The following is a 21,634-nucleotide window of genomic DNA, read 5'->3' as shown; positions in this document are numbered from 1 at the left end:
CAGGACCAGTTTGTCTTTTGACTTATCATGAGTTGGGGCCTGGGATCTCACACAGCCACCATTGTCCGTAATCAGAGTGTGACTGCTCATAAGCCATCAGTGTGATCACATGTCACCATATGTAACCTGCTTGCTTTTTCTTCATCCATTTTGCAAAGTGAATGAATGTGTTACAATATGGAGACCTAAATGATCCACATGCACACTTGAGTTACTGGCTACTTTTCATGCATAGCACCCATATAGTGCCAGCTTTGTGACCCTCTCTATATAGGTATAGGAGATTTTCCCACTTAACATGAACTGAACCAGAACCTACTGAAAAAAATATTTGGTTCCAAGTGAGCTGAACTTGCATAAAGGGAAAGAAGTGATAGGTATGTAATTTTTTTCAGAATTATTTTTATGTAGTTAAGAAATTCATAAAAATGGATTAGAAGCACCTATCCCTCTACACCTCTGACTAATGTAACTGATGAATTTTAGAGTGCTGGGCACAGGATCCTCATATTCGACCTTCGTTCACCTTGATTCTTGAACAGCTTAGTGCCATTGAAGGAGCTGTTATGACAGAGATGCCTCAGGAATCTTTTCATTCCATGCAAGATGACTGGAAACTGGAAATCCAACAGATATTTGATGAACTGCGGACTAAGGAAAAAGTGAGTGGATTCTAAAGGAAGGACAGTAATATTGAGATGTGGAAATAATTTTAAAATACAGTGGGATAATAATTGGATATTTGAATTGCTTGATGAAAACTGTAACTGTGTAATTCTTTTAAATTGTTTTTCATCTCGTATTCACTGTTGTCTTTATGATGTTTGTTAGAGAAACAATAACCAAAACCTCAGAGTTAGTATGAGAATACAGTGGACCCTTCCCATCCACAAAGGCTTCGTTTCCGGGGAGGGCTGTGGATGGGAAAAAATGGATGGTTGCACCCCATATTATTCAGTAGGCAGTGACATGTGTGCTTTTGTGTCAGTGTGTCTACATGCTGCCATTGAATAATATGGACCATGGCAATCCATGCAGATCACTAGCCCAGTGATGCCATGAGCCCACTGTAATAGATTCAGTGTTCTTGTACATTCCGGCTCCAGTGTAATATACTATGAGAATTATTGATATTGCATGTCTTGTTTTACTCTGTTAAAACTACATACACTTGTCCCTCCACATTTGTGGCTGTGACTTTTATGGATTTGATTATTCACGGATTTTATTAATATGTTCTCTCTAGGAATATCTAGGTCATTCAGCGCAACTCAGTGGTCAACTTCAACCAAAAGACGCACTGAAGGACCTAGAGATTCTTAGAGAGAACACTCCACTAGGCATTTGTAGCTCCTTCAGTGCAATCCTGTGATCAATGTCTGGCACATGTTGACCACAGAGTTTCACTGGAAAACCTGCAGATTCCTAGAGAGGTGTTCTCTCAGGTAAAAAAAACATAGTGTTTTTGTTATTTGCAGTTTTCCCACATTCACGGGGTCCTGTGCCCTTAACCCCAGTGAATGTGGAGGGATGCGTGTAGTACATTTAGATGTTTCTAGTCCACGAGTCTGAGGAGATTCATTCTAAATACAATTATTTCATCTGTTCAGTATTCACTTTGAATGTTTAAATCAGTTTTCTGTTTATTTGGTAAAGGTTTTTTTAAAAAACTGGTTACTGACTATGCATTTAAACCAATTTTGTTTCGGTGTGTTATTGTAAAGAGAATTTATTTTAATAACATGGTGATCTTATTAGTTTTAAAGGAAGTCAACACGTTAGTCTTTTGCAGCATAAAAAGGAAGAAGGGGGGGAAGGAATGTAGCAGCACTTTTGATGGATATAAACCCATTTCTTCAGATGCAGTACAGAGTGATAATACATGCTCAAGTATAAATCATATTTACAAATTTGTAGAAGTGAGAGGGAATGAAATAGGTTCCAGAAAGATGGAAATAATGACCCTTGCTCTGAGTTTTCAGAGGGCTGCATAAGATGATACAAGTCTTTCAGATCTTTATAGGCTGAATTTGCACTGCAGAATTAATGCAATTTAACACCAGTTTGACTGCCATGGCTCAATGCTATGCAATTCTGGCATTTATGCCACAATACCATGTTTGCAGTTTAAGGAAGAGCATTTAGAATTCCTAGCCAGAGAGAGCTCCAGGCCTCACCAAAACTCCAGGAATTCATAGATTGTTGCCATGGTAATAAAAGCAAAATATAACAAAAGAGCCCTCAGTGCAGTATTGATAGCTGACACTGTTCTTCGCCTCTATAACAGTGGTTCTCAGATTTTGATCTTCCAGATGTTTGGAACTTCACCTCACAGAGGTTCCAGCCATCATGGCTAATTGTCAGAGATTCTGGGTGTAAATATCTGTAGGACTAAACGCCATGAACTATTTCTCTATCATCTAAAGACAGAATCATATCCACATGATAAAATAATGATTTAGAGACAAATTTTGGAACTCATTATAGAGGTTAACATCAAGACCAAATGATGAGAGACATAATAGTGCCAAAGTTTTTCTGTATTATTCTTGATTCTACAAAGCCTAATCAGAGTCTTTAAAAAGCCTCATAATAGTAAGATTCTGCGGCAATGGATGCCTCCTTTTAAAAACCCTCTCTCTCTCTCTCTGTGTTTGTATGTGTTCAGATGGATATCCTATTTTGTTTATATTTGTAAAGCTGCAGGGTCTGCTATTCATAACGATTCAGCACATTTTTCATCCTAAGGCCTAACCAGTACTGTATTTCTATAATTGTTCTTAGGAGCTGAGGTCACGAGAAGAAGAGTTAACTAGAGCTGCTCTTCATCAGAAATCTCAGGAAGAATTGCTGAAACGGCGTGAGCAACAGCTAGCAGAACGGGAGATTGATGTGTTGGAGCGAGAACTAAACATTTTGATATTCCAATTAAATCAAGAGAAGCCAAATGTGAAGAAGAGAAAAGGAAAATTTAAAAAAAGCCGATTAAAACTTAAGGATGGGCACAGAATTAGTCTACCTTCAGGTTTGCTTTCTTTTTTCCTTTTGTCTCTTTATGCAGATTTATTTGGGCTTTTTAATGAATTTCCACACTAGTTGAAAAATTCAGAGGTTATCATTAAATGTTAAATCTAATAATATCACCATCTTTTTTGCACAAATAATTGTAAGAAATGGCACTTTATAGAGACTAAAGTTTAGCCCAGAACTAGTGTAAATACCATAAAAATAAATAAATAAATAAATAAATATTCAGTTTAAATGTCCATTACAGTGTATTCAGTCAGATTGCATGAAGAGAAATTAGACTGTTTTAATTTAAGGATCAATTAAGTCCGTCTGTTTGCCACTTAATGGCAATTGAAAATATAAATGTAAGCCAAATCAGACAACAGTGCACCAAAGTTGCTTCTCATGCTCAGTTCTGGCTATGACGAAGTCAGCTTACTCTTTTCTTGTTTTTATTTATTACTTGGCTTGCTTATATCCTTTGCCTGTGATGGCGAACCTATGGCACACTTGCCAGAGATGACATACAAAGGCATTTTTTTGTGGCACACAGAGAGTGGGGAAGAGGAGGAACAGGTGTGTGCCTGTTACTCTTCTTTCCCGGCAGTCCTGAGTCTTCAGCTGCCTCCAGAGAGACAGCAGAAAGCCCGGGAGGATAAGGAGAAGACAACCTGCCTCAGAAGTCCTGTCTCTCCCCCCTCCCCACCCTAGAAATCCTGGCACCTGGTAGTTTGGGCACTCGGTCCCTAAAACATTCACCATCACTGTCGTATGCTATAGCCCCAAGGAGCACTCAAAGTAGTTTACAAATTATTCTTTTTAAAAATTACATAAATTATTGAATCCTGTCAGTGACTGAGACAAGCATAATAATCTGTTATGCATAAGGCGTGTTTTGGAGTGATTTCTACTAGCAAAAACCTGTTTCTATATCAGTGAAATGTGTGCTTCCAGCCTGAGACCCAGCAGGGAATTTTTATTTCCAATAGATAGGTTTTTACTGTCATCCATCCCTTATTACCTTGCAGCCATTTTACCTCAGCTATTGCACTAGGCCAATGTAATTATGCTAACCAACAGGAGTACAGTGTAAGTATTAAAATTAGTTCCTGGTTCAAGCCTGTGGTACTTTTGTTTGTATGGCTGCGCCTGTAGCCTTTCAGTTGAAAGTATCATTAACGTGAGCTATTTATTCATTCCTTATCCATCTTTTTCAGAAGTTCTGCTGCCGGTGCTATGTTAGCCATACGGTAAAGTACAATAACATCAAAAATCTGGAAAATAGCAATACTTTATTGGACCAACCAAAATGCACAAAATACATGATGTAAGCTTTTGAAGTTCCACTAGCTTCTTCATTAGGCAAAGGTGTTTAAAATCATACCGGCTTGCGGCGTATATTTTGTGCATTTTGGTTAACTCAATAAAGGTATCACTGTTTTGTGGATTTTGGATGTTATTGTACTTTGCCAGTAACTTGTTCACCTTTTATGCTTGGTTCTTTTTCATAAGGTATAAAACTGAACAATCTGTGAAGTGAGTACTGAATTGAAGTTGCTGCAGCCAGTTTCTAAGTGCCATGTAGTGTGGTAGTTGATTACATAACTATTAAAGACAGCATTGTGCAATGTTCTGGTGGTACTCTTATGGACTGGGTGTGGAGATAATCATGTTCAGATTCACAGTCAGCTGTCTCACTGGGGTCATAAACTTATTATGAGGCAAAGAATTCATTCCAAAGGCCACTTACTAAGGAACAAGTCCCTTTAACTCAGTGAGTTTTGTTCCCAAGTAAACATGAATAGGATCATGCAACAGTACCTTGAGTTTATTAAAGACAGAGCAGGGTTGCAGGTATAACAAATTCTTAATGCTCAACTTCTGCTACATTTAAAGCAAGTTTCAAAATCTGATTGTTAGCATGCATATGCATCTATATTGAATGTAAAACTGTTATGATAGTCTTGTGTTTTGGAGGTTTTTTTAAAAAAAGAAAGAAACACTGAAACATAATTTATTCTTTTATTTGTAATAGATTTTCAGCATAAGATAACAGTTCAAGCTTCCCCGAATCTAGATAAGCGAAGAAGTTTAAACAGTAACAGCTCTAGTCCACCAAGCAGTCCCCCAATGCTTCCCCGTCTTCGAGCTATCCAGCGTAAGTCTAAATGAGTTTTTCTCATTTCTTTTAATCTTAAATGGTATTACTCTGTTAATTCTGCAGTACATTTTTATATGAATAAAGCTACAGTCCTTGAGAATAATGGGACTTATGTCTAGGTAAACATATACAAAACTCTGATATGAAATGCTGTTTAGTATTGATGAAGGTAAAGAAAAACATACCTTCAAAGGCATTGAATAGAATGGTAATGGGAAAAAAAACCAGGAAAAATAGGATTGTTCCAGTAAATTTCAGAATTATTATACAAATGTACAGTTTTAATAATACTCTGGTTTAATCAGACTTAATACTGGTACTGATGAATTTTTGGCTGTGTTCAGGGTTTGATTTAATCATCACATTATTATTATTATTATGACTATGTGTGAAAGGGATCTGGGAGTCCAAGTAGACCACAAATTGAACATGAGTCAACAGTGCGATGCAGAAGCTAACAAGGCCAATGCAATTTTAGGCTGCATCAATAGAAGTATAGCGTCTAGATCAGGGGTAGGCAATCTTTTTGAGCCGGGGGCCGTGTTGCTGTCCCTCAGACAACTGGGGGGCCGAAGCCAAAAAATAAATAATTAAGTATTTTTTTAAAAAAAAAATTAAATATATAAATAAACCAGGACAAATGTAGGACAAAATTTTCAAATAGAAGACACTTTAAAAAAAAAAAATGGAGGACACGTGAAAAAATTTGCTGATTTTTTTAAAAAATGTTAATATAAATGCATGTATTCTATAGACAATTGCCCCCCAAAGGCCCCGGCGGCAATCGGCGGCAGGACCGGGCTGGGGCCAGTCCCAAGGCCTCGCCGGGCTGCATCCGAGCCGCAGGTTGCCTACCCCTGGTCTAGATCAAGGGAAGTAATAGTCCCACTCTATTCTGCTTTGGTCAGGCCCAACCTGGAATATTGTGTCCAGTTCTGGGCACCACAATTTTAAAAGGATGTTGAGAAACTGGAGCGTGTCCAAAGGAGGGCAACCAAAATGGTGAAGGGTCTGGAAACCATGCCCTATGAGGAACGCCTTAGGGAGCTGGGGATGTTTAGCCTGGAGAAGAGAAGGTTAAGAGGCGATATGATAGCCCTGTTTAAATACTTGAAGGGATGTCATATTGAGGAGGGAGCAAGCTTGTTTTCTGCTGCTCCAGAGACTAGGACCCGGAGCAATGGATGCAAGCTACAGGAAAAGAGATTTCACCTCAACACTAGGAGGAATTTCCTGCCAGTAAGGGCTGTTTGACAGTGGAACAAACTTCCTCAGAGTGTAGTGGAATCTCCTTCCTTAGAGGTTTTAAACAAAGGCTGGATGGCCGTCTGTCAGGGATGCTTTGACTTAGATTTCCTGTATGGCAGTGGATTGGCCTGGATGACCCTTGTGGTCTCTTCCAACTCTATGATTCTATGATTATTATTATTGAGGTATTAATCTAAAATTTATCAAAGAACAAGTTACTTCTTGTTACTTATTGTATATAAAGCTTAGATACTATGCTGTGTGAAAATTTCCGAATCTAACACATGGAATTGTCATGGAACTTAAAAAGGTGGGCAAAAATGCCAGTGTATTTATGTCATGGGCATATATGGCTCATGCAGGATTATGCTTCTTGATTTGGAAATTAGGAAATTACTTATTTTTACAGTGGTTTGCATTGCACTTCCTTGTCAGCCCAAGACATAGGGCTGGAACAGACCTTCAAAATACACTGGCTTCCCAGCAGCTTGGGGGCATGGCTTATGAATGACGCATTCTCCCAAGCCGCTGTGAAGCCACCCAGCCATTTACATGGTGGCAGCTTTTAGGTGTTACAGTGGTGCGGCATTTAGATACCGCACACCACAAGAGCACCAAAAAGCCGCGGCAGAGTGTCATTTTGCTGCTTCTTTTTGCACCAGAAAAAAAGCCATATTGGGGCCGCAGTGTGCAGTTGCCATGGCCCCAATGTGGCGCTCAATGGGGCGGTGTCATGCTGCTCCTTTGGGCTGGTTTGTTTTGGACCCTAGTCTGTTATTCAAGAGTTCTTTTTTTAAAATCTGAAGTTTACAATCAGTGCACAAGGGTGATGCTGGCCTTCTCTCTTCATTGTTAAAGTAGATGATTCTTAGAATTGTACTACTTCAGCATGTGAAGTCTCCATGTCCATAGCATGGCTAGTAGGGTTTTTTTACAGATGTCACCTCCATGATTTTACCTACATTTGTACAGCTGTACCTTAGTTAACAAAGCAGATCTATTCCTAGATATGACTCCTTTAACAGATAATTTGATAGCAGAGGCAGAAATAATATAGAAAGAATAGGGACAGGTTCCTGCCCCATAAAAAAGAAGAGCAGTTCAACATGTTTCATCAAACTTTTTATGCAGCTTTGACAATATGCTCATGTGAAATGAAACAACCAGGTCATGTTAATGATAGCATAAATAAACAAAAACATTTTTAACTTTATAAAGGCCTCCTGAAGTTTGGGTCTAAAAAGCTTCCAGGGATGACTTTCTCTTTCACCAACCTCTGATTTCCGTTTTGATGGCCAAGCATACAAATCTAAGCTTTTTCAATATGCTGGAGGTAGTTGCTGAGGCTTTTATGCTCTCGCCTTTCCTTTCTGTTGGGATTCTGAAGGAAGTTGTTGTTTACCATGCCTGTTATAGGCCGCTCCAAACAGCTACAGTAGGATTGACTAGAGTAAAATCCTACTCTCTTCTGGCATAAACTTTATTGGATTGCTTATTGCAGGCATGCTATTGCAGACCAATGCAGGAAAAGTATGTTTCTGTAGCATCCCTTCGACATTCTCCCAGTACTGGTAAAAGTACCTTTCATTTAGACTTGAACTCTATAGTACTACAGTTGCTGTAGTCTTTTGTGTCTATTTTTTGTGGATTGGGATACATATTGTTGACAACCAGGTTTTTCCCCCATATTTGTTGGCATATTTTAGTTATCACTAGAGTTGATTCTGCCACCTTAGGGTTGCCATAAGTCAGAAATGACTTGAAGGCACTTAACAACAAATGCCTAAATTTCCTAAAGACACCAAATCCTGTCTAATCTTGGAAGCTAAGTGAGATCAGCCCTGGTTAGTACTTGAATGGGATACCACCAATGACTGCCAGGTGCTGTAGGCTGTATTTCAAAGAAAGGAACTTGCAAAGCCACTTCTGGGTATTTCTTCCCTAACAAAACCTTATGAAATTCACAGGATCTCAACAGGTGACTTGAAGGTACATACCCAGACATGCCTGTACAATCCATCTGTTTATATGCAAACTCTTGGGATGACTTACAAATTTTAAGAACTGTGGGATGACTTAAAATTCTAAGAACTATTTGCAAAGTCATGCTATCAGGAAAAAAATATCTTAAGAGTAGTATTCCATGTGCATTTCCCTGTTGCTGTAGCAGCTGTGTAAGTGCTAGCAGGACAACTAGTTCACTTTCCACAGTTCCTTGTGTAGTAATGGCTTGTATAAACACTTGCTTAAGTGGAATTAAAGTACTGGATCTATACATATAAAAGGGTAAAAATAAGATTTCCACAAATGCTAGAAGCTTGCATCAGAAGAATGACATTACTAGATACAGCTCTATATTGCAATATACAGTCATATGATCTCTTGCTTAATTGAATTACTGTCTTTATTATATTTTAAAGAAATAAAATGATTCCAAAAAGTGGTATTGAAAAAAATGGAAAATGTGTGTGCAGTGCTAAATAGAATACAACTTGAAGTTTCTGGAGACAGGATGAGAGAGAGGAGGTTGTCACATTCAATTTATCTCCAAGTGTTTTCCCATTGCGTTCAGTTCCTAGTGCTGGTTAATTATTCAGTGTCTACTCTTTGAGAATAATAAATTATCACTCCTGTTTCCCAGAACTGAAAGGGACTATTGTCTGTCAGTCTTTCAACCTGAATGTCTTGTAAACAAAAGATTATTTTCTTCTCTTTGAACACCATTTTCTTAATCCTTTGTTCTCCTTATCTTCTGTTCTTTCAGAACTGATAGATAACAGTGAAGGAGAGATTCTTACAGACATTAATACCTGTGTGTTTATTTGGGTGAAGTTGAAATTGTTTTCTCACTCAAGCAGTGCATTTTCTCCCCTCACCTAGGCCTGTTACAGACTGCCAAAATAAAGCTGCTTCGGGTCTCTTTGGAGGTATGCTGTTTAAATGATGCATGCATCCTAAGAATCCGGAAGCTGCACCAAAGCTGCACTGCAGTGCTTAGGAATGGAGTGTGGCTTTGGCGTGACCTCCGGACTCTTAGGACCCATGCATCATTTAAATAGCATACCTCCAAAGAGACCCGAAGCAGCTTTATTTTGGCAGTCTGTAACAGGCCCTAGTTTGAATAGAAATGTAGTGGCATATTGAAAGGCACAAGCATTTCTTCAATGCAACCAAAAGTTTAGATACTAATGTATTTTAGCCTTTATCAGGACTCTTCTGTAGACATAATGGATCTGTCACTTCAGCTGTTAACAAAATAATTAAAAGGCTTACAAAAATATGTTTCCTTACACAAGATTTAACTATTGGTTATACAGTCAACCCTTCTTATACATGGATTTTTTATACATGGATTCAAGCATCCACGATTTGAAGATGTTCAAAAAAGTATAAATTTCAAATATCAAACCTTGATATTCCATTTTTATAAGGGACACCATTTTGCTATTTTGTTATATTTAATGGGACTTGAGCATCCACAGATTTTGTTATCCACAGGGGATCTTTGAACCAAACCCCAGCGTATAACAAGGGTTCACTGTAGTTTAAATCAAATGTCACTAATTTTTTATTGTAAAGATCATTACCACCCTAACCATAAGATGTACTGATAGCACCAAATATGTTGTTTTAAAAGAAGATTGAACTAGCTATTAATTTTTAAAAAATAATTGTTACTAGTTTATTTCTAACAGCAACACAAAATAGCACTATGAAGTGATAAACAGAAATATACCATCATATGACAAAAATATATTCGAAAGAAACCCTATCAAAGATAGAAACAATTTTCCAGCACAGTATATATTTTCTTTTTTTTTCCTTAGTAAATAATAATAATAATAAAATTTATTTATATCCTGCCTCTCTACAAAATGCAATCGGGGTGGCTTACAAGGTTAAAATAAACAGTCCAAAGCCCCAACCCACCCACCCCCCTTAAAATACAATTAAACAGTGTGGAATTTAAAACATAAAACATACTTTAAAAATCTTGAATCTTCATTTTCCAAACTGTAAAATATCAAGGGGGTTGGACTGGATGGCCCTTGCGGTCTCTTCCAACTCTGTGATTCTATGATTCTAAGGTTCCCATAACAAAATTTCCTAATATTTTTGCTGAAACCTAGAGTAATCTTGGGATATCAAATGTATTATTTTAAAAGTAAAGGCGGTATAATGGGGTTTGAACGTTGGACTATTGCTCTGGATACCAGGTTTCGAATCCCTGTTCAGGCATGGAAACCCGCTGGGTGACCTTGGACATGTCCACTTTCTAGAGCAGGCTCAGGGGAAGGCAAAGGCAAACTGCCCTCTGAACAAATCTGGCTTGGAAAACCCTATTCATCTTAGGGTCATCTTGACCCTAAGTTGGAAACAACTTGAAGGTATGCAGCAACAATTATGAATGGCTGCCATATGTCAGTAAATACGTCAGTCAGAATTTCTCTTCTAAGAACTTTAATCTGTTGATTTTTCATTTAATTCCAGATTGCACAACCTTCTCCACCATGTTCGAAAACCCACTTGCTAGCTATAACCATTCATGCCACTGAATAATAAAATGGATACTAGACATTGGTGTAAATGTTTATTATTACTTAAAAGATGGATACTGATAATATTCTGCCATCATTGTTATTATGCTGGGATGTGAATACAGTCTATATACAGTAGTCCCTTTCCTTATCCTAGGGATTCGTCCCGGACCCCCTCCCCCATGTAATGGAAATTCTGTGGATGCCTGCGGTGGCATGTGCCATTACTTTTCCCGGCGTGCGGTGCCACTTCTTCTGGTGCTGCTTCCAGTGAATTCTTGAAGCCATGTAAGGTGCGCCCGCATATGACACGGGCACACTGTACTGTTTTCTATATATCCCAGAGGCTGAAGTGGCTTTAATAGCTACTACCTACTTTAATACCCATTTTAGCAGACAAGCTATTACTGACATGATGGCTATATATATGAACCCCATTTGCTGGGGAACAGAAGTGGGAGATAACTATTTTCATGTTGTTTTCTGTTCCTAGGGTGCATTTCTGTTCCTAGGGTGCATTCTGCATTGGAATGTCTGATTAAGAACACTTTTGCTGTACTAGAATTGACTTAATATCAAGCTGGAGTACATCTTGGTATTTTCATCTGTATTCTTTAATTGTTTCTTCAGTGATTTCCAAAACTGACCCCAATACAGCTAATGGGCAAAAAAACAGTATATATGTGTACCATCAAGAAGTAGATATCACAAGTGAATATGAACTTCCCAGTGGGGTTAAGAAAAAAGGCAAGACCACATTAAATCATACAAAGGTGTTGGTTATGCTAATTGCTTAGCTAAATTTTCTGTGCCACAAGAGCCTGAACACTTACTTGGGTATCTGTTACAGAGATTTGATTATGGATGACTGCACATAACATTAATTGCATATTAAGATGCCTTTTTCTTATGAAAGGGTACCACAAAAATGGTGGGGTTTTTTGCATATATCTGTTGTAAGTGTTCAGTATCTGTATCTTCTCTTATGTAAATCTATCTAATAGAAGCAAAAATTACAAGCATGAAAAGAAATCAGTAATTTTTCATTGATTGGTTTAATTTCTTTTCTTTACTTTGTATTTGGGCAGATTAAATAATTCTTTACCTGTTTAATTTTATTTACCTTCTAATTTGTCATTCAGCTAGGGAATAATCTCTTTCACTGTAGCATGATATGACTGTTAAAAGAGTTGCATTTGTGGTAATGCACTGTCTTACTGCTTATGACACAGCTGCTTAGAATTGGTAATGAGTTTTTCCTTCGTTCTGCAGTAACCTCAGATGAAAGCAACAGAACCTGGGGAAGAAGTACAGCTTGTCATCAGGAAGAATTTGAAGACGTGAAGCGAAGCTTTAAAAAGAAAGGTTGTACGTGGGGGCCAAATTCAGTTCAAACAAAAGAGCGCTCAGATTGTAAAGAGAGGTATGGTTGCTATGTGACATAGAATATATCAAAGTACATATTTATTTCCAACATTTATATACCACTTTTCAGTTTTAAAATTCCTGAGTGACATAACCAAAACAGATACAATAAAACAGTGTCTGAAAGTAAAATCCATAAACTCCCACATTAAAAATTAGGAAAAAATTATCCAGTTAACAAATAGGAAACTAATTATTAAATCTCTTTTGTTACTAATTACCCACAAAGGAAAGCTGGTGACTCTAAAGATGTTGGAATATATTAGGGATAAGTGAGAATTTTGTTTCAGTTCATTTTTTAGAAAAGGAATAATTCACAAATTTCTTCATATTATTAATTGGGGAAAATCCAGCTTGAAATAATTGAATATGCTAGAAACTAACATTTATGGATCCATTTTGAATACATAATGCTTACAAATCTGGATTTGAATCATTGTGTGTTCAGCTATAGTAGCTAGGATTGCCACTTTTTTTTCTGAGAGGCTGCTTATCATTGACAGCTTTGTAACAGGCACAAACAACATGGTGCTCTCTGTGGTAGGCTCAGCTGTACCAATTGAATTTGGCTGGTGTGAATGAGTGAAAATTTTTCTTTGTTTTGAATAAGAATTTACCCAAATGTGCAGATGTCTTGGTAGCTGGGGCAGAAAGAATTTGAAATTTTAATGGAGAAAGCTAAACATATACTGTAGATTCACCCATCCATAGAATGACTACAATCCAGTGACTTGGCAAGTCAGAATTTCAATAACCCTGAGCTAAATTTCTATATATTTCTATGTGTCAAAATGTATATATTCTGTGAAGAACACCTTTTAGCTGAACAGCAATGCAAATGTCACAGAAATTAAAACTATATTTCAAATTTTTTGTTAAACACCAGACATTTAATAACCACCTTAACCAAACCATGTAAAAACCTCTAAGGTTAGAGAGAAGATTCTCTCTTAATGGAGTGCCTTGGAATATGGTGCAGTCTGCTTCTTTGGAGGTTTTTAAATAGAGGCTGGATGGCCCTCTGTTGGGAATTCTTTGATTGTGTGTTCTTGCAGGGGGTTGGACTCCAGCTCTGATTCTATGGAGAGGATATGTAATGCCTCCTGCTTTAGTTTGCCGGTTTACCAAAGTGTGCAGATTACTAGCCCAGGGACTACAGCCCCTATTGCCCTAAAACATCTGTGTGCATTTGAAAACATGGAAAAGAGACAAAAACATGAGACTGATACTCAATTTCATCTCATTGAAATAATGAACTGCAGGGGAAGTGAGAAAGTGGTACCACATGCATGGCATGACTGTCATTTATTCTGATTTTAAACATCCCTCATCAGAATCTTCCTTCTTGTTCCCTCTTTTCTCTCCCTTTTGTGTGGAGTGAGGGATTTTTTTTGGGCGGGGGGGAACTTTCCAGTTTTGCACAGCATTGCAGACCTTGTACATGGATGAAGAAATAGACAGGACCAGAGGCCTATTGCATCATCTAAGTGGTACATCAGTTGGGGGCTTATTGTTCAGTAATAAACTAAATTACTCTGAACTGTTTATCATTTTTGTGATGCCAGTGGCCAGTTGAGGTCTATTAATTCAGTTCTAATAGAATTGTTAAAACATGTTCTGTTGTGCAGAGGGGATGGGTTGTACAGTTCCATTCTTCAGTGTTCTCGATTATTTCAATAGAAATATATAATTATTTTTCTACAAAGAACATTATTTTCTTCATATCTCTTTTTAGAATACGACCACTTTCAGATGGCAGCAGTCCTTGGTCATCACTTCTGATGAAGAATCAGAAAGGTGTTCCATTAGCTTCTTTGTTTATGGACCAAGGTGAGTGTGTGTATAACTAAATACAGTTTTTATTTTTCTGGATATAGTGGAGATTTAACAACCTGTATTAAGCCACAAATTTCACAGTGCTCTAAAATTTTGACCTTAGGTCAGAAGCATCGAACCTCTCAGCAGCTTTTGATACGATAGACCTTGACATCCTCTGGGAACGCATGAGAGAGGAATCGGAGGCACTGCATTGCAGTGGTTCCGTTCCATCCTCTCAGGTAGATTCCAGAGGATGATATTCAGGGACAGCCGCTCCTCAAAAGCAGAGCTTAAATGTGGCATCCCTCAAAGCGCCTTTCTGTCCCCAATGCTTATATATATATATATATATATATATATATATATATATATGAAGCCCGCTGGGAGAAATCATCCGTAGACATTTGGCGGGATGTTATCAGTACACTGATGACACCCAAATATGACACCCAAATATATTTCTTCATGTCCTGGTCAGCAGCTCAGATGACAGATGGTATTTCTCCTCTCAATCAGTGTCTTGCAGCGGTAATGGACTTGATGAGGAAAAACAAACTTAAATTGAATCCAGACAAATTGGAGGTATTTACAGTAGGGGCCCCCAAACCAGGTATCAGATTGCAACCTCCTGTCCTAGAGGGGGACATGCTTTTCTCAAAGGACTGTGTTTGCAGACTGGGGTGCCTCTAGATCTGTCTCTTCAGATGACAAACCAAGTAAATGCGACGGTCAGGAGTGCCTGTTATCAGCTGCGGCTGATACGCCGGCTGTGCCACTTCCTGGAAGTAAAGGACCTTGAAACTGTAGTACATGCACTGGTAACCTCATGACTTGACTTCTGCAATGTGCTCTACATGGAGCTACCCTTGTGTCTAGTCTGGAAACTCCAGTTAATACAAAACATGGCAGCCAGACTGGTCACTAGAAAATCTAGGAGTGACAGGATAACACCCATTTTAAAATCTCTTCACTGGCTGCCTATTAGTTTCCGGGCACTGTACAAGGTGTTGGTTATTACCATTAAAGCCTTAAATGGCATGGGTTCAATCTATTTGAGGGATTGCCTACTTCCATACAATCCGCTCCACACACTCAGGTCCTTTGGGAAGAATTTACTGCAGCCTTTAAAGACTAAACTAACTGCAACCTCCCAGAGGGCTATCTCTGCTACTGCTCCCAGACTATGGAATGGCCTGCCAGATGAGATCTGTCAAATTACCAGCTTAGACAGCTTTTAAAAAGCTGTCAAGATGGATCCAGCAGGCCTTTCCTGAATAAAACTGCTCAAGCACAGAATGATTATCCCCTCACACCAGGTACTATACTGTCATTCTGTCCATGTTCTGTTTATTTAATTAGATCCTTTAAACTCTAAATTTTAATTATAATATGTTTAATTCTTTTTTAAGAGGGAGATCCTGTAATACTGATGTAATTTTGTGTGAGGGTATTTTAATTGTTAGCTGCTTTGATTGTTTTATCACAGAAAAGTGGGGTAGAAATAAAATTATTATTATTATTATTATTATTATTATTATTATTATTATTATTATTATCTGAACAAATGTATGTCTGTACAGAGCAGAGGGTTCCCTCTGAAGTTCTGGATATTAAGCGACCAAAGCAACTAAAACTGCCAAATCAGGCCTACATTGATCTACCTCTATGGAAGGATGATCAAGGACTAAATTGTGCAGAACAGGAGAGCACAGAAGAAGGGAATTCAGCAAGTTCTGCAAATAGCACTCCGCAAATGACTCCTACAAACAGCCTGGGTAGAACATTACAGAAGAAGAAAACTGATTCTGTTCTGTATGGATGTACCGTCCTTCTTGCATCTGTAGCTCTGGGATTTGATATTAGGGAGTTGAATAGATTGCAACCTTCAGAGGAAGTATTGCCCAAGGAGGAAAAGAAAAAACGTGATGGATTGTTTCAGCGAGCTTCTAAGTTTCGCAGGAGTTCAAGCCCTGCAAGGTTGCAATCTAAAAAAGAGGATACACACATTTCTTCATTGTGTCAGTGTGCAAGTACTGTGAATCTTTTCTCTATGCCTTCTGTTTCCACAAAATGCCTCCTTCATGCTGACAGTGAAGACACAATTGTGAGCACGCCTCCCAGTAATGGAGACATTCCCACTAAATACTTCTTAACATCAAACCCTGTGAGCAAAAGAGAACACATAGCCAAAGCTGACCCTAGTGCTGATTCAAATGTGCCATCTCCAAGTCTTCCTTTGAAACAAGAAACTGTGTCTGTAGAAAATGTTATTTCCTCAAAAGTAAGAGTTTGGAGTCATAGACGAACCATGTCAGATGGAAATTCGTGTCACTCCACAAGTGAGTAGAACAAAGTGTCTGTGGTGGTTTTTATTGTGATTAAGAAGTTAACAATTAAATTGTTATGAAGCATTAATGTACTTCATAAGTAACACACTATAAAGAAATAGTGAAAATTATATACTGTATATACTTGACTATAAAACAAGAAATTTTATGTCCCAAAATTGACCCTAAAATCCTGGGTTGACTTATATACGGGTCAAAACACTAATACTGGTTAGAAAGGTCCTGAAAGGAACGCCCCCATGATGCCCCACTCCTTCCGTCTTGAGGTAGGAGAATGTGTGTGTGTGTGTGTGTGTGTGTGTTGTGAGAGAGAGAGAGAGAGTTTCCCAATCCAATTTGAAAGCCTTCTCTTCTCATCAAAGAAACACCTCTTTTAACTCCACTTCTTTCCCTTCCCAGTCTGATTTGAAAGCCTTCTCTTCTCATCAGAGAAACACCCTTTAGCTCCACTTCTTTCCCTTCTCAGTCTGATTTGAAAGCCTTCTCTTCCCATCAGAGAAACACCCCATTTAGCTTCACTTCTTTCTCTTTCCAGCCCATTTTCAAAGCCTTCTCTTTCTGTCAAAGAAACATTCCATTTAGCTCCACTTCCTTTCCTCCCCAATCCAACATTAAAACCTCTTTTCCAGTACCTGGGAAGAGTGGGTGTTAGGTTGTCAGGAGAAGGAGGAGGTCACAAGTCACAAGTCACAAGTCAATTTATGAATTTCATAGGGTTTTCTTACAAGGTGAATACTCAGGATTGGATTTGCCTTTTTCTTCCCCTGAAATATAACCTACAGCACCTGGTATTCATTGGTGGGCTCCCATCCAAGTACTAAACGCGACCAATTCTACTTAGCTTCCAAGATCAGATGGAATCTGATGCCTTCAGGGTATTTATCATATTAAAAAAAATTACATCCCACCTCTCAGATTATGAGGATTTGAAGACAGTATACACATAGTGTAGTGCAGGGGTCGGCAACCCCCGGCCTGTTTTGCCGCCGTCGCCGCCAAGGCCTCCTCCTCCTCCTCCTCCTCCTCTGGGCCTCCAAGATGCCCTTGGCCCATTAAGGGCAGCGGCGAAAAGGAGGATGAGGCCTGACTTCATTCTCCTCCTCGCCGCCACCCTTAAAGGGCCGAGGGCAGCTTGGAGGCCCAGAAGCCTCCAGGTTGCCCCCGGCCCTTCTTCCACGGCGGCGAAGAGGAGGACAAGGCCTGGCTTCATCCTCCTCCTTGCTGCCGCCCTTAAAGGGCCAAGGGCAGCTTGGAGGCCCAGAGGCCTCCAGGCTGCCCCCGCCCCTTCTTCGGCGGGGGCGGGCAGGACGAGGGCAAGCCTTGTCCTCCTCGCCCCCACTGCTCTTAAAGGGCCGAGGGCAGCCTGGAGGTCTCTTGGCTTCCAAGCTGCCCCTGGCCCTTTAAGAGCAGTGGGGGTGAGGAGGACCTGCCGCCGCCGTCGCCAAGGCCTCCATCTCCTCCTCCTGGGCAGCGCGCGGGGCTAGGATGGAGGAGTTCATCCCCTTTGGCCAGCCAGCCATTGGCCAGCTGGGCAAAGGGGACGGGCTCCTCGTGAGCGCGCCGCCCGGGGGAGGAGGAGGACTTCCGCAGGCTCCTTCTTGGCCCTTGCGACCCCAGGCCTCTCCCTCCAGAGGGAGGCCTGGGGCCGAAATGGAGCCCGTGGAAGTGGCCTGCCGCCTCCCTGGGCTCCCCCCAGGGCCCTTGCGGCCCCAGGCCTCTCCCTCTGGAGGGAGGCCTGGGGCCGTGCGGGCCAAAATGGAGCCTGCAGAAGCGGCATGCCAGCCCGGTCCTGCTGCCGCCGCCACCACCACCAAGGCCTCCTCCTCCTCCTCCTCTGGGCCTCCAAGATGCCCTTGGCCCTTTAAGGGCGGCGGCGAAGAGGAGGACAAGGCCTGGCTTCATCCTCCTCCTCACCACCACCCTTAAAGGGCCAAGGGCAGCTTGGAAGCCAAGAGGCCTCCAGGCTGCCCCCGGCCCTTCTTCGGCAGGGGAGGGGGCGGGCAGGACGAGGGCAAGCTTTGTCTTCCTCCCCCCGCTGCTCTTAAAGGGCCGGGGGCAGCCTGGAGGCCTCTTGGCTTCCAAGCTGCCCCTGGCCCTTTAAGAGCAGTGGGGGTGAGGAGGACCAGCCAGGTCTTGCCACCGCCGTCACCAAGGCCCCCATCTCATCCGCCTCCTCCTGGGCAGCGCGCGGGGCTAGGATGGAGGAGCTCGTCCCCATTGGCCAGCTGGGCAAAGGGGACGGGCTCCTCTTGAGCACGCCGCCCAGGGGAGGAGGAGGAGGAGGACTTCCACGGGCTCCTTCTCAGCCCTTGCGGCCCCAGGCCTCTCCCTCCGGAGGGAGGCCTGGGGCAGCACGGGCCGAAATGGAGCCCGCGGAAGCGGCCTGCTGCTTCCATGGGCTCCCCCCAGGGCCCTTGCGGCCCCAGGCCTCTCCCTCCAGAGGGAGGCCTGGGGCCGCACGGGTCGAGAAGGGGCCCGCAGAAGTGGCCTGCCGCCTCCTGGGCTCCTCTACGGCCCTTGGAGCCCGTTCGGCCAAAGGAAGGGACCGAGGAGGAGAGGACGGGCACACGCCTCCTCCTCCCCGCGGGGCTTCGGTGGAAGCTCCGCCCCTAGAGGGTGGAAGATCCTCCCCCAGTTGTCTGAGGGACAGCAACCCGGCCCCCGGATCAAAAAGGTTGCCTACCCCTGGTGTAGTGGTTTGTGTGTTCAACTATGACTCTAGAGACCAGACTTGATTCCCACCTCAGCCATGAAACCCACTGGGCAAGTCACAATCTCCATGCCAAAGGGAAAGGCAATGGCAAACTTCCTCTGAACAAATCTTGCCAAGAAAACCCCATGTTAGGGTTGCCTTAGTGTTGCCATAGGTTGCAAGCTACTTGAAGGCACACAACAACATACTGTCCACATTAAAATAGCCAGATATCCATGTTATACATTAATCTCTCCCTATAGATTAAATTGTTTCATCTAAATTGTATCACACTCATACACATAAAAAAACAATGTGAGATGAAAAAATTATCCTAACAGCTGCTCTTTGGCATGGTTTTGATTTATTAAATACCTTGCTACTTTCTGCTGCTTCACAACTCTCTTGCTTCTAGATCTGCCCAACACATAAAGCATATATGCTGCTCTCTTTCTGTTTTTTGTCAAGCCATAACATTATTTGACATTTCTCTTTCTTGTCTTTCTTTTCCACCTAGCTAATGGAATTGCTAATGGGGTTCCAGATACTCTACATGCTCCATCGCTCCAGCAAAGAAACTTTCATGCTGATCTTGCATCTGAAAAGCATGGACCTGTCAATATTATACCAAGACCTCGACCTTCTTCATTAAGAAGCAGGCTGGATCCATGGCAGGCTGTTTCACAAAGTGTGAAGTCAAGCCCTTTTGAGATGGATAGTTTAGAGGGTAATAGAAGTTCAAAGACGAACTCACTGGCAGACACTGAGGAGAGAACTAAATCTCTTATGCCCACTTTACTTGACATTGATGTAGAAGGTCAGAATAGTGACTGTACAGTTCCTTTATGTAGAATGAAGAGTAAAGCTTGTCGGCCATCAATATATGAACTGGAGAGGGAATTCTTGTCTTAAGCGCCTTGGATTTTTTAAAATTCCATTTTTAAAAAACATTTTTTGAAGATTGTTGTGTGTGCATATGACAGCTTTATCCTGCTTTTTTCTAAATGCTTGTATGGATAAAGGTGATATTACAGCAGTTAAATGAAATATTAAATATAGAAAGAATATTCAAGGGGAGGGCTGCTTTTGTATTGGTGTTCAGTTACAGTATTCAAGGAGAATATATGTGTGTGTAGAAATCAATAGATTTCTCACTATTGCAATTTACCTGCTCCTTCTACCAAATGTGAAGTCCCCTTTCACAATTACAAGTGAAGTTTTGCCAATGGCTCCCCCTCCCCCCAATTACCTGTACAATTTACTGAAGTCCCTCTGCAGTCAGTAGGTGTTTGGCCTGTAAACTGTTTATAAAATAAGGACATTGTTATGAATTTTGGCTTTCTCAGGGCTGCATCCACAGTGTAGAAATAATCCAGTTTGACACCACTTTAACTGCCATGGCTCAATGCTATGGAATCCTGGTAATTGTAGTTTGTTGTAGCACAGAGCTATCTGACAGAGAAAGCTAAATGTCTCATAAAACTACAGGTCCCAGAATTCCATAGCATTGAGCCATGGCAGTTAAAGTGATGCCAAATTATTATTGCAATGCAGATGCAGCCCCAGACATTGTGAAAGTGTACTGTTTCATCTCACGGAAGCAGAAATAGTGACAACATTTAGTAAATAGCCATCTGGTAATGATGCAGTCCTATTTTAGAACACAGCTATGATATAGTAAGAATTGATTTAATTTTAATTTCAACAAAGCTAGGATTTTCCCCAAAGTGAATAGCTACTTCTAATCTAACCTATTCAATAATACGTACATTTAGGGTCACAGTGCTCAGCTGAAATGTTTTTGACCAAGCAATCTCCAGAGACAGGGATTTGATTAAAAATATGGAACATCTTTCATATGAATATGTACAATATGTGGGTAAATGTTGTACCCATAAGTCTAGTTGGCTTTTTTAAAAGGGGTTAGTATTACTATAATTCAGTCAGAGTGTCAAAAATCATTGGGTGAGGTGTTGGGGAAGAAATCAGAAAAGGGGCATTTTTAAATTAGATTTATTTTGTCCATTGTGTTTACCTAGTATGAGTAGAAATCTTGCTGGAGAACCTCAATTATGGAAAATGTTCAAATCAGATGAATGCTTCAGTGTGTTAACTCTCATTATATGAATTTCTTTGTCAAAGCTAAAGGCGTATAAATCTAGCTTCTTGTTCAGTGTCATTAAATATAGATCAATCGATTTTTATTGTAACCATTACTCATTGACAAAGGTGCATTTAAAACTGATGGTGTGAACAGTTTAATTTAAATCCTGTTTTGTCCAGTTTCAGTATCCATTCTTAAATGAATTCTTGAAGACATTTTTAGATACCAAGGCATTATGAAAATGCTGTGATTTTAAATACAGTGCACCCACGTTATACGCGGGCACACTTT

The 21,634-nt window shown here is 40.6% G+C and overlaps 1 protein-coding gene across 4 annotated transcripts in view; it reads left to right on the top strand.

Moving 5' to 3' along the window:
• The window catches only part of MAP3K21 (mitogen-activated protein kinase kinase kinase 21), a 61,896-nt gene extending 40,468 nt beyond the window's left edge, over window positions 1–21,428 (top strand). For 2 of the 4 annotated variants that reach the window (XM_089529903.1, XM_089529906.1), the window contains exons 4-11: window positions 487–662; window positions 2,785–3,025; window positions 5,045–5,167; window positions 11,587–11,703; window positions 12,229–12,379; window positions 14,117–14,211; window positions 15,780–16,538; window positions 19,757–21,428. In XM_089529903.1, the coding sequence (XP_089386029.1) occupies window positions 487–662; window positions 2,785–3,025; window positions 5,045–5,167; window positions 11,587–11,703; window positions 12,229–12,379; window positions 14,117–14,211; window positions 15,780–16,538; window positions 19,757–20,151 (2,057 nt within the window). In that variant the 3' untranslated portion in view covers window positions 20,152–21,428. The remainder of the gene's footprint in view (window positions 1–486; window positions 663–2,784; window positions 3,026–5,044; window positions 5,168–11,586; window positions 11,704–12,228; window positions 12,380–14,116; window positions 14,212–15,779; window positions 16,539–19,756) is intronic. The other 2 variants (XM_089529904.1, XM_089529905.1) reach the window with 2 other exon arrangements.
• Window positions 21,429–21,634: the final 206 nt, after the last annotated feature.

This window comes from Sceloporus occidentalis, unplaced genomic scaffold (assembly GCF_023333645.1).
Source record: "Sceloporus occidentalis isolate IW3139 unplaced genomic scaffold, rSceOcc1.0.p SCAF_6, whole genome shotgun sequence".
Lineage (NCBI taxonomy): Eukaryota > Metazoa > Chordata > Lepidosauria > Squamata > Phrynosomatidae > Sceloporus > Sceloporus occidentalis.
The sequence above is the reverse complement of the archived record's forward strand: the minus strand, read 5'-3'. Positions and strand labels throughout refer to the sequence as shown.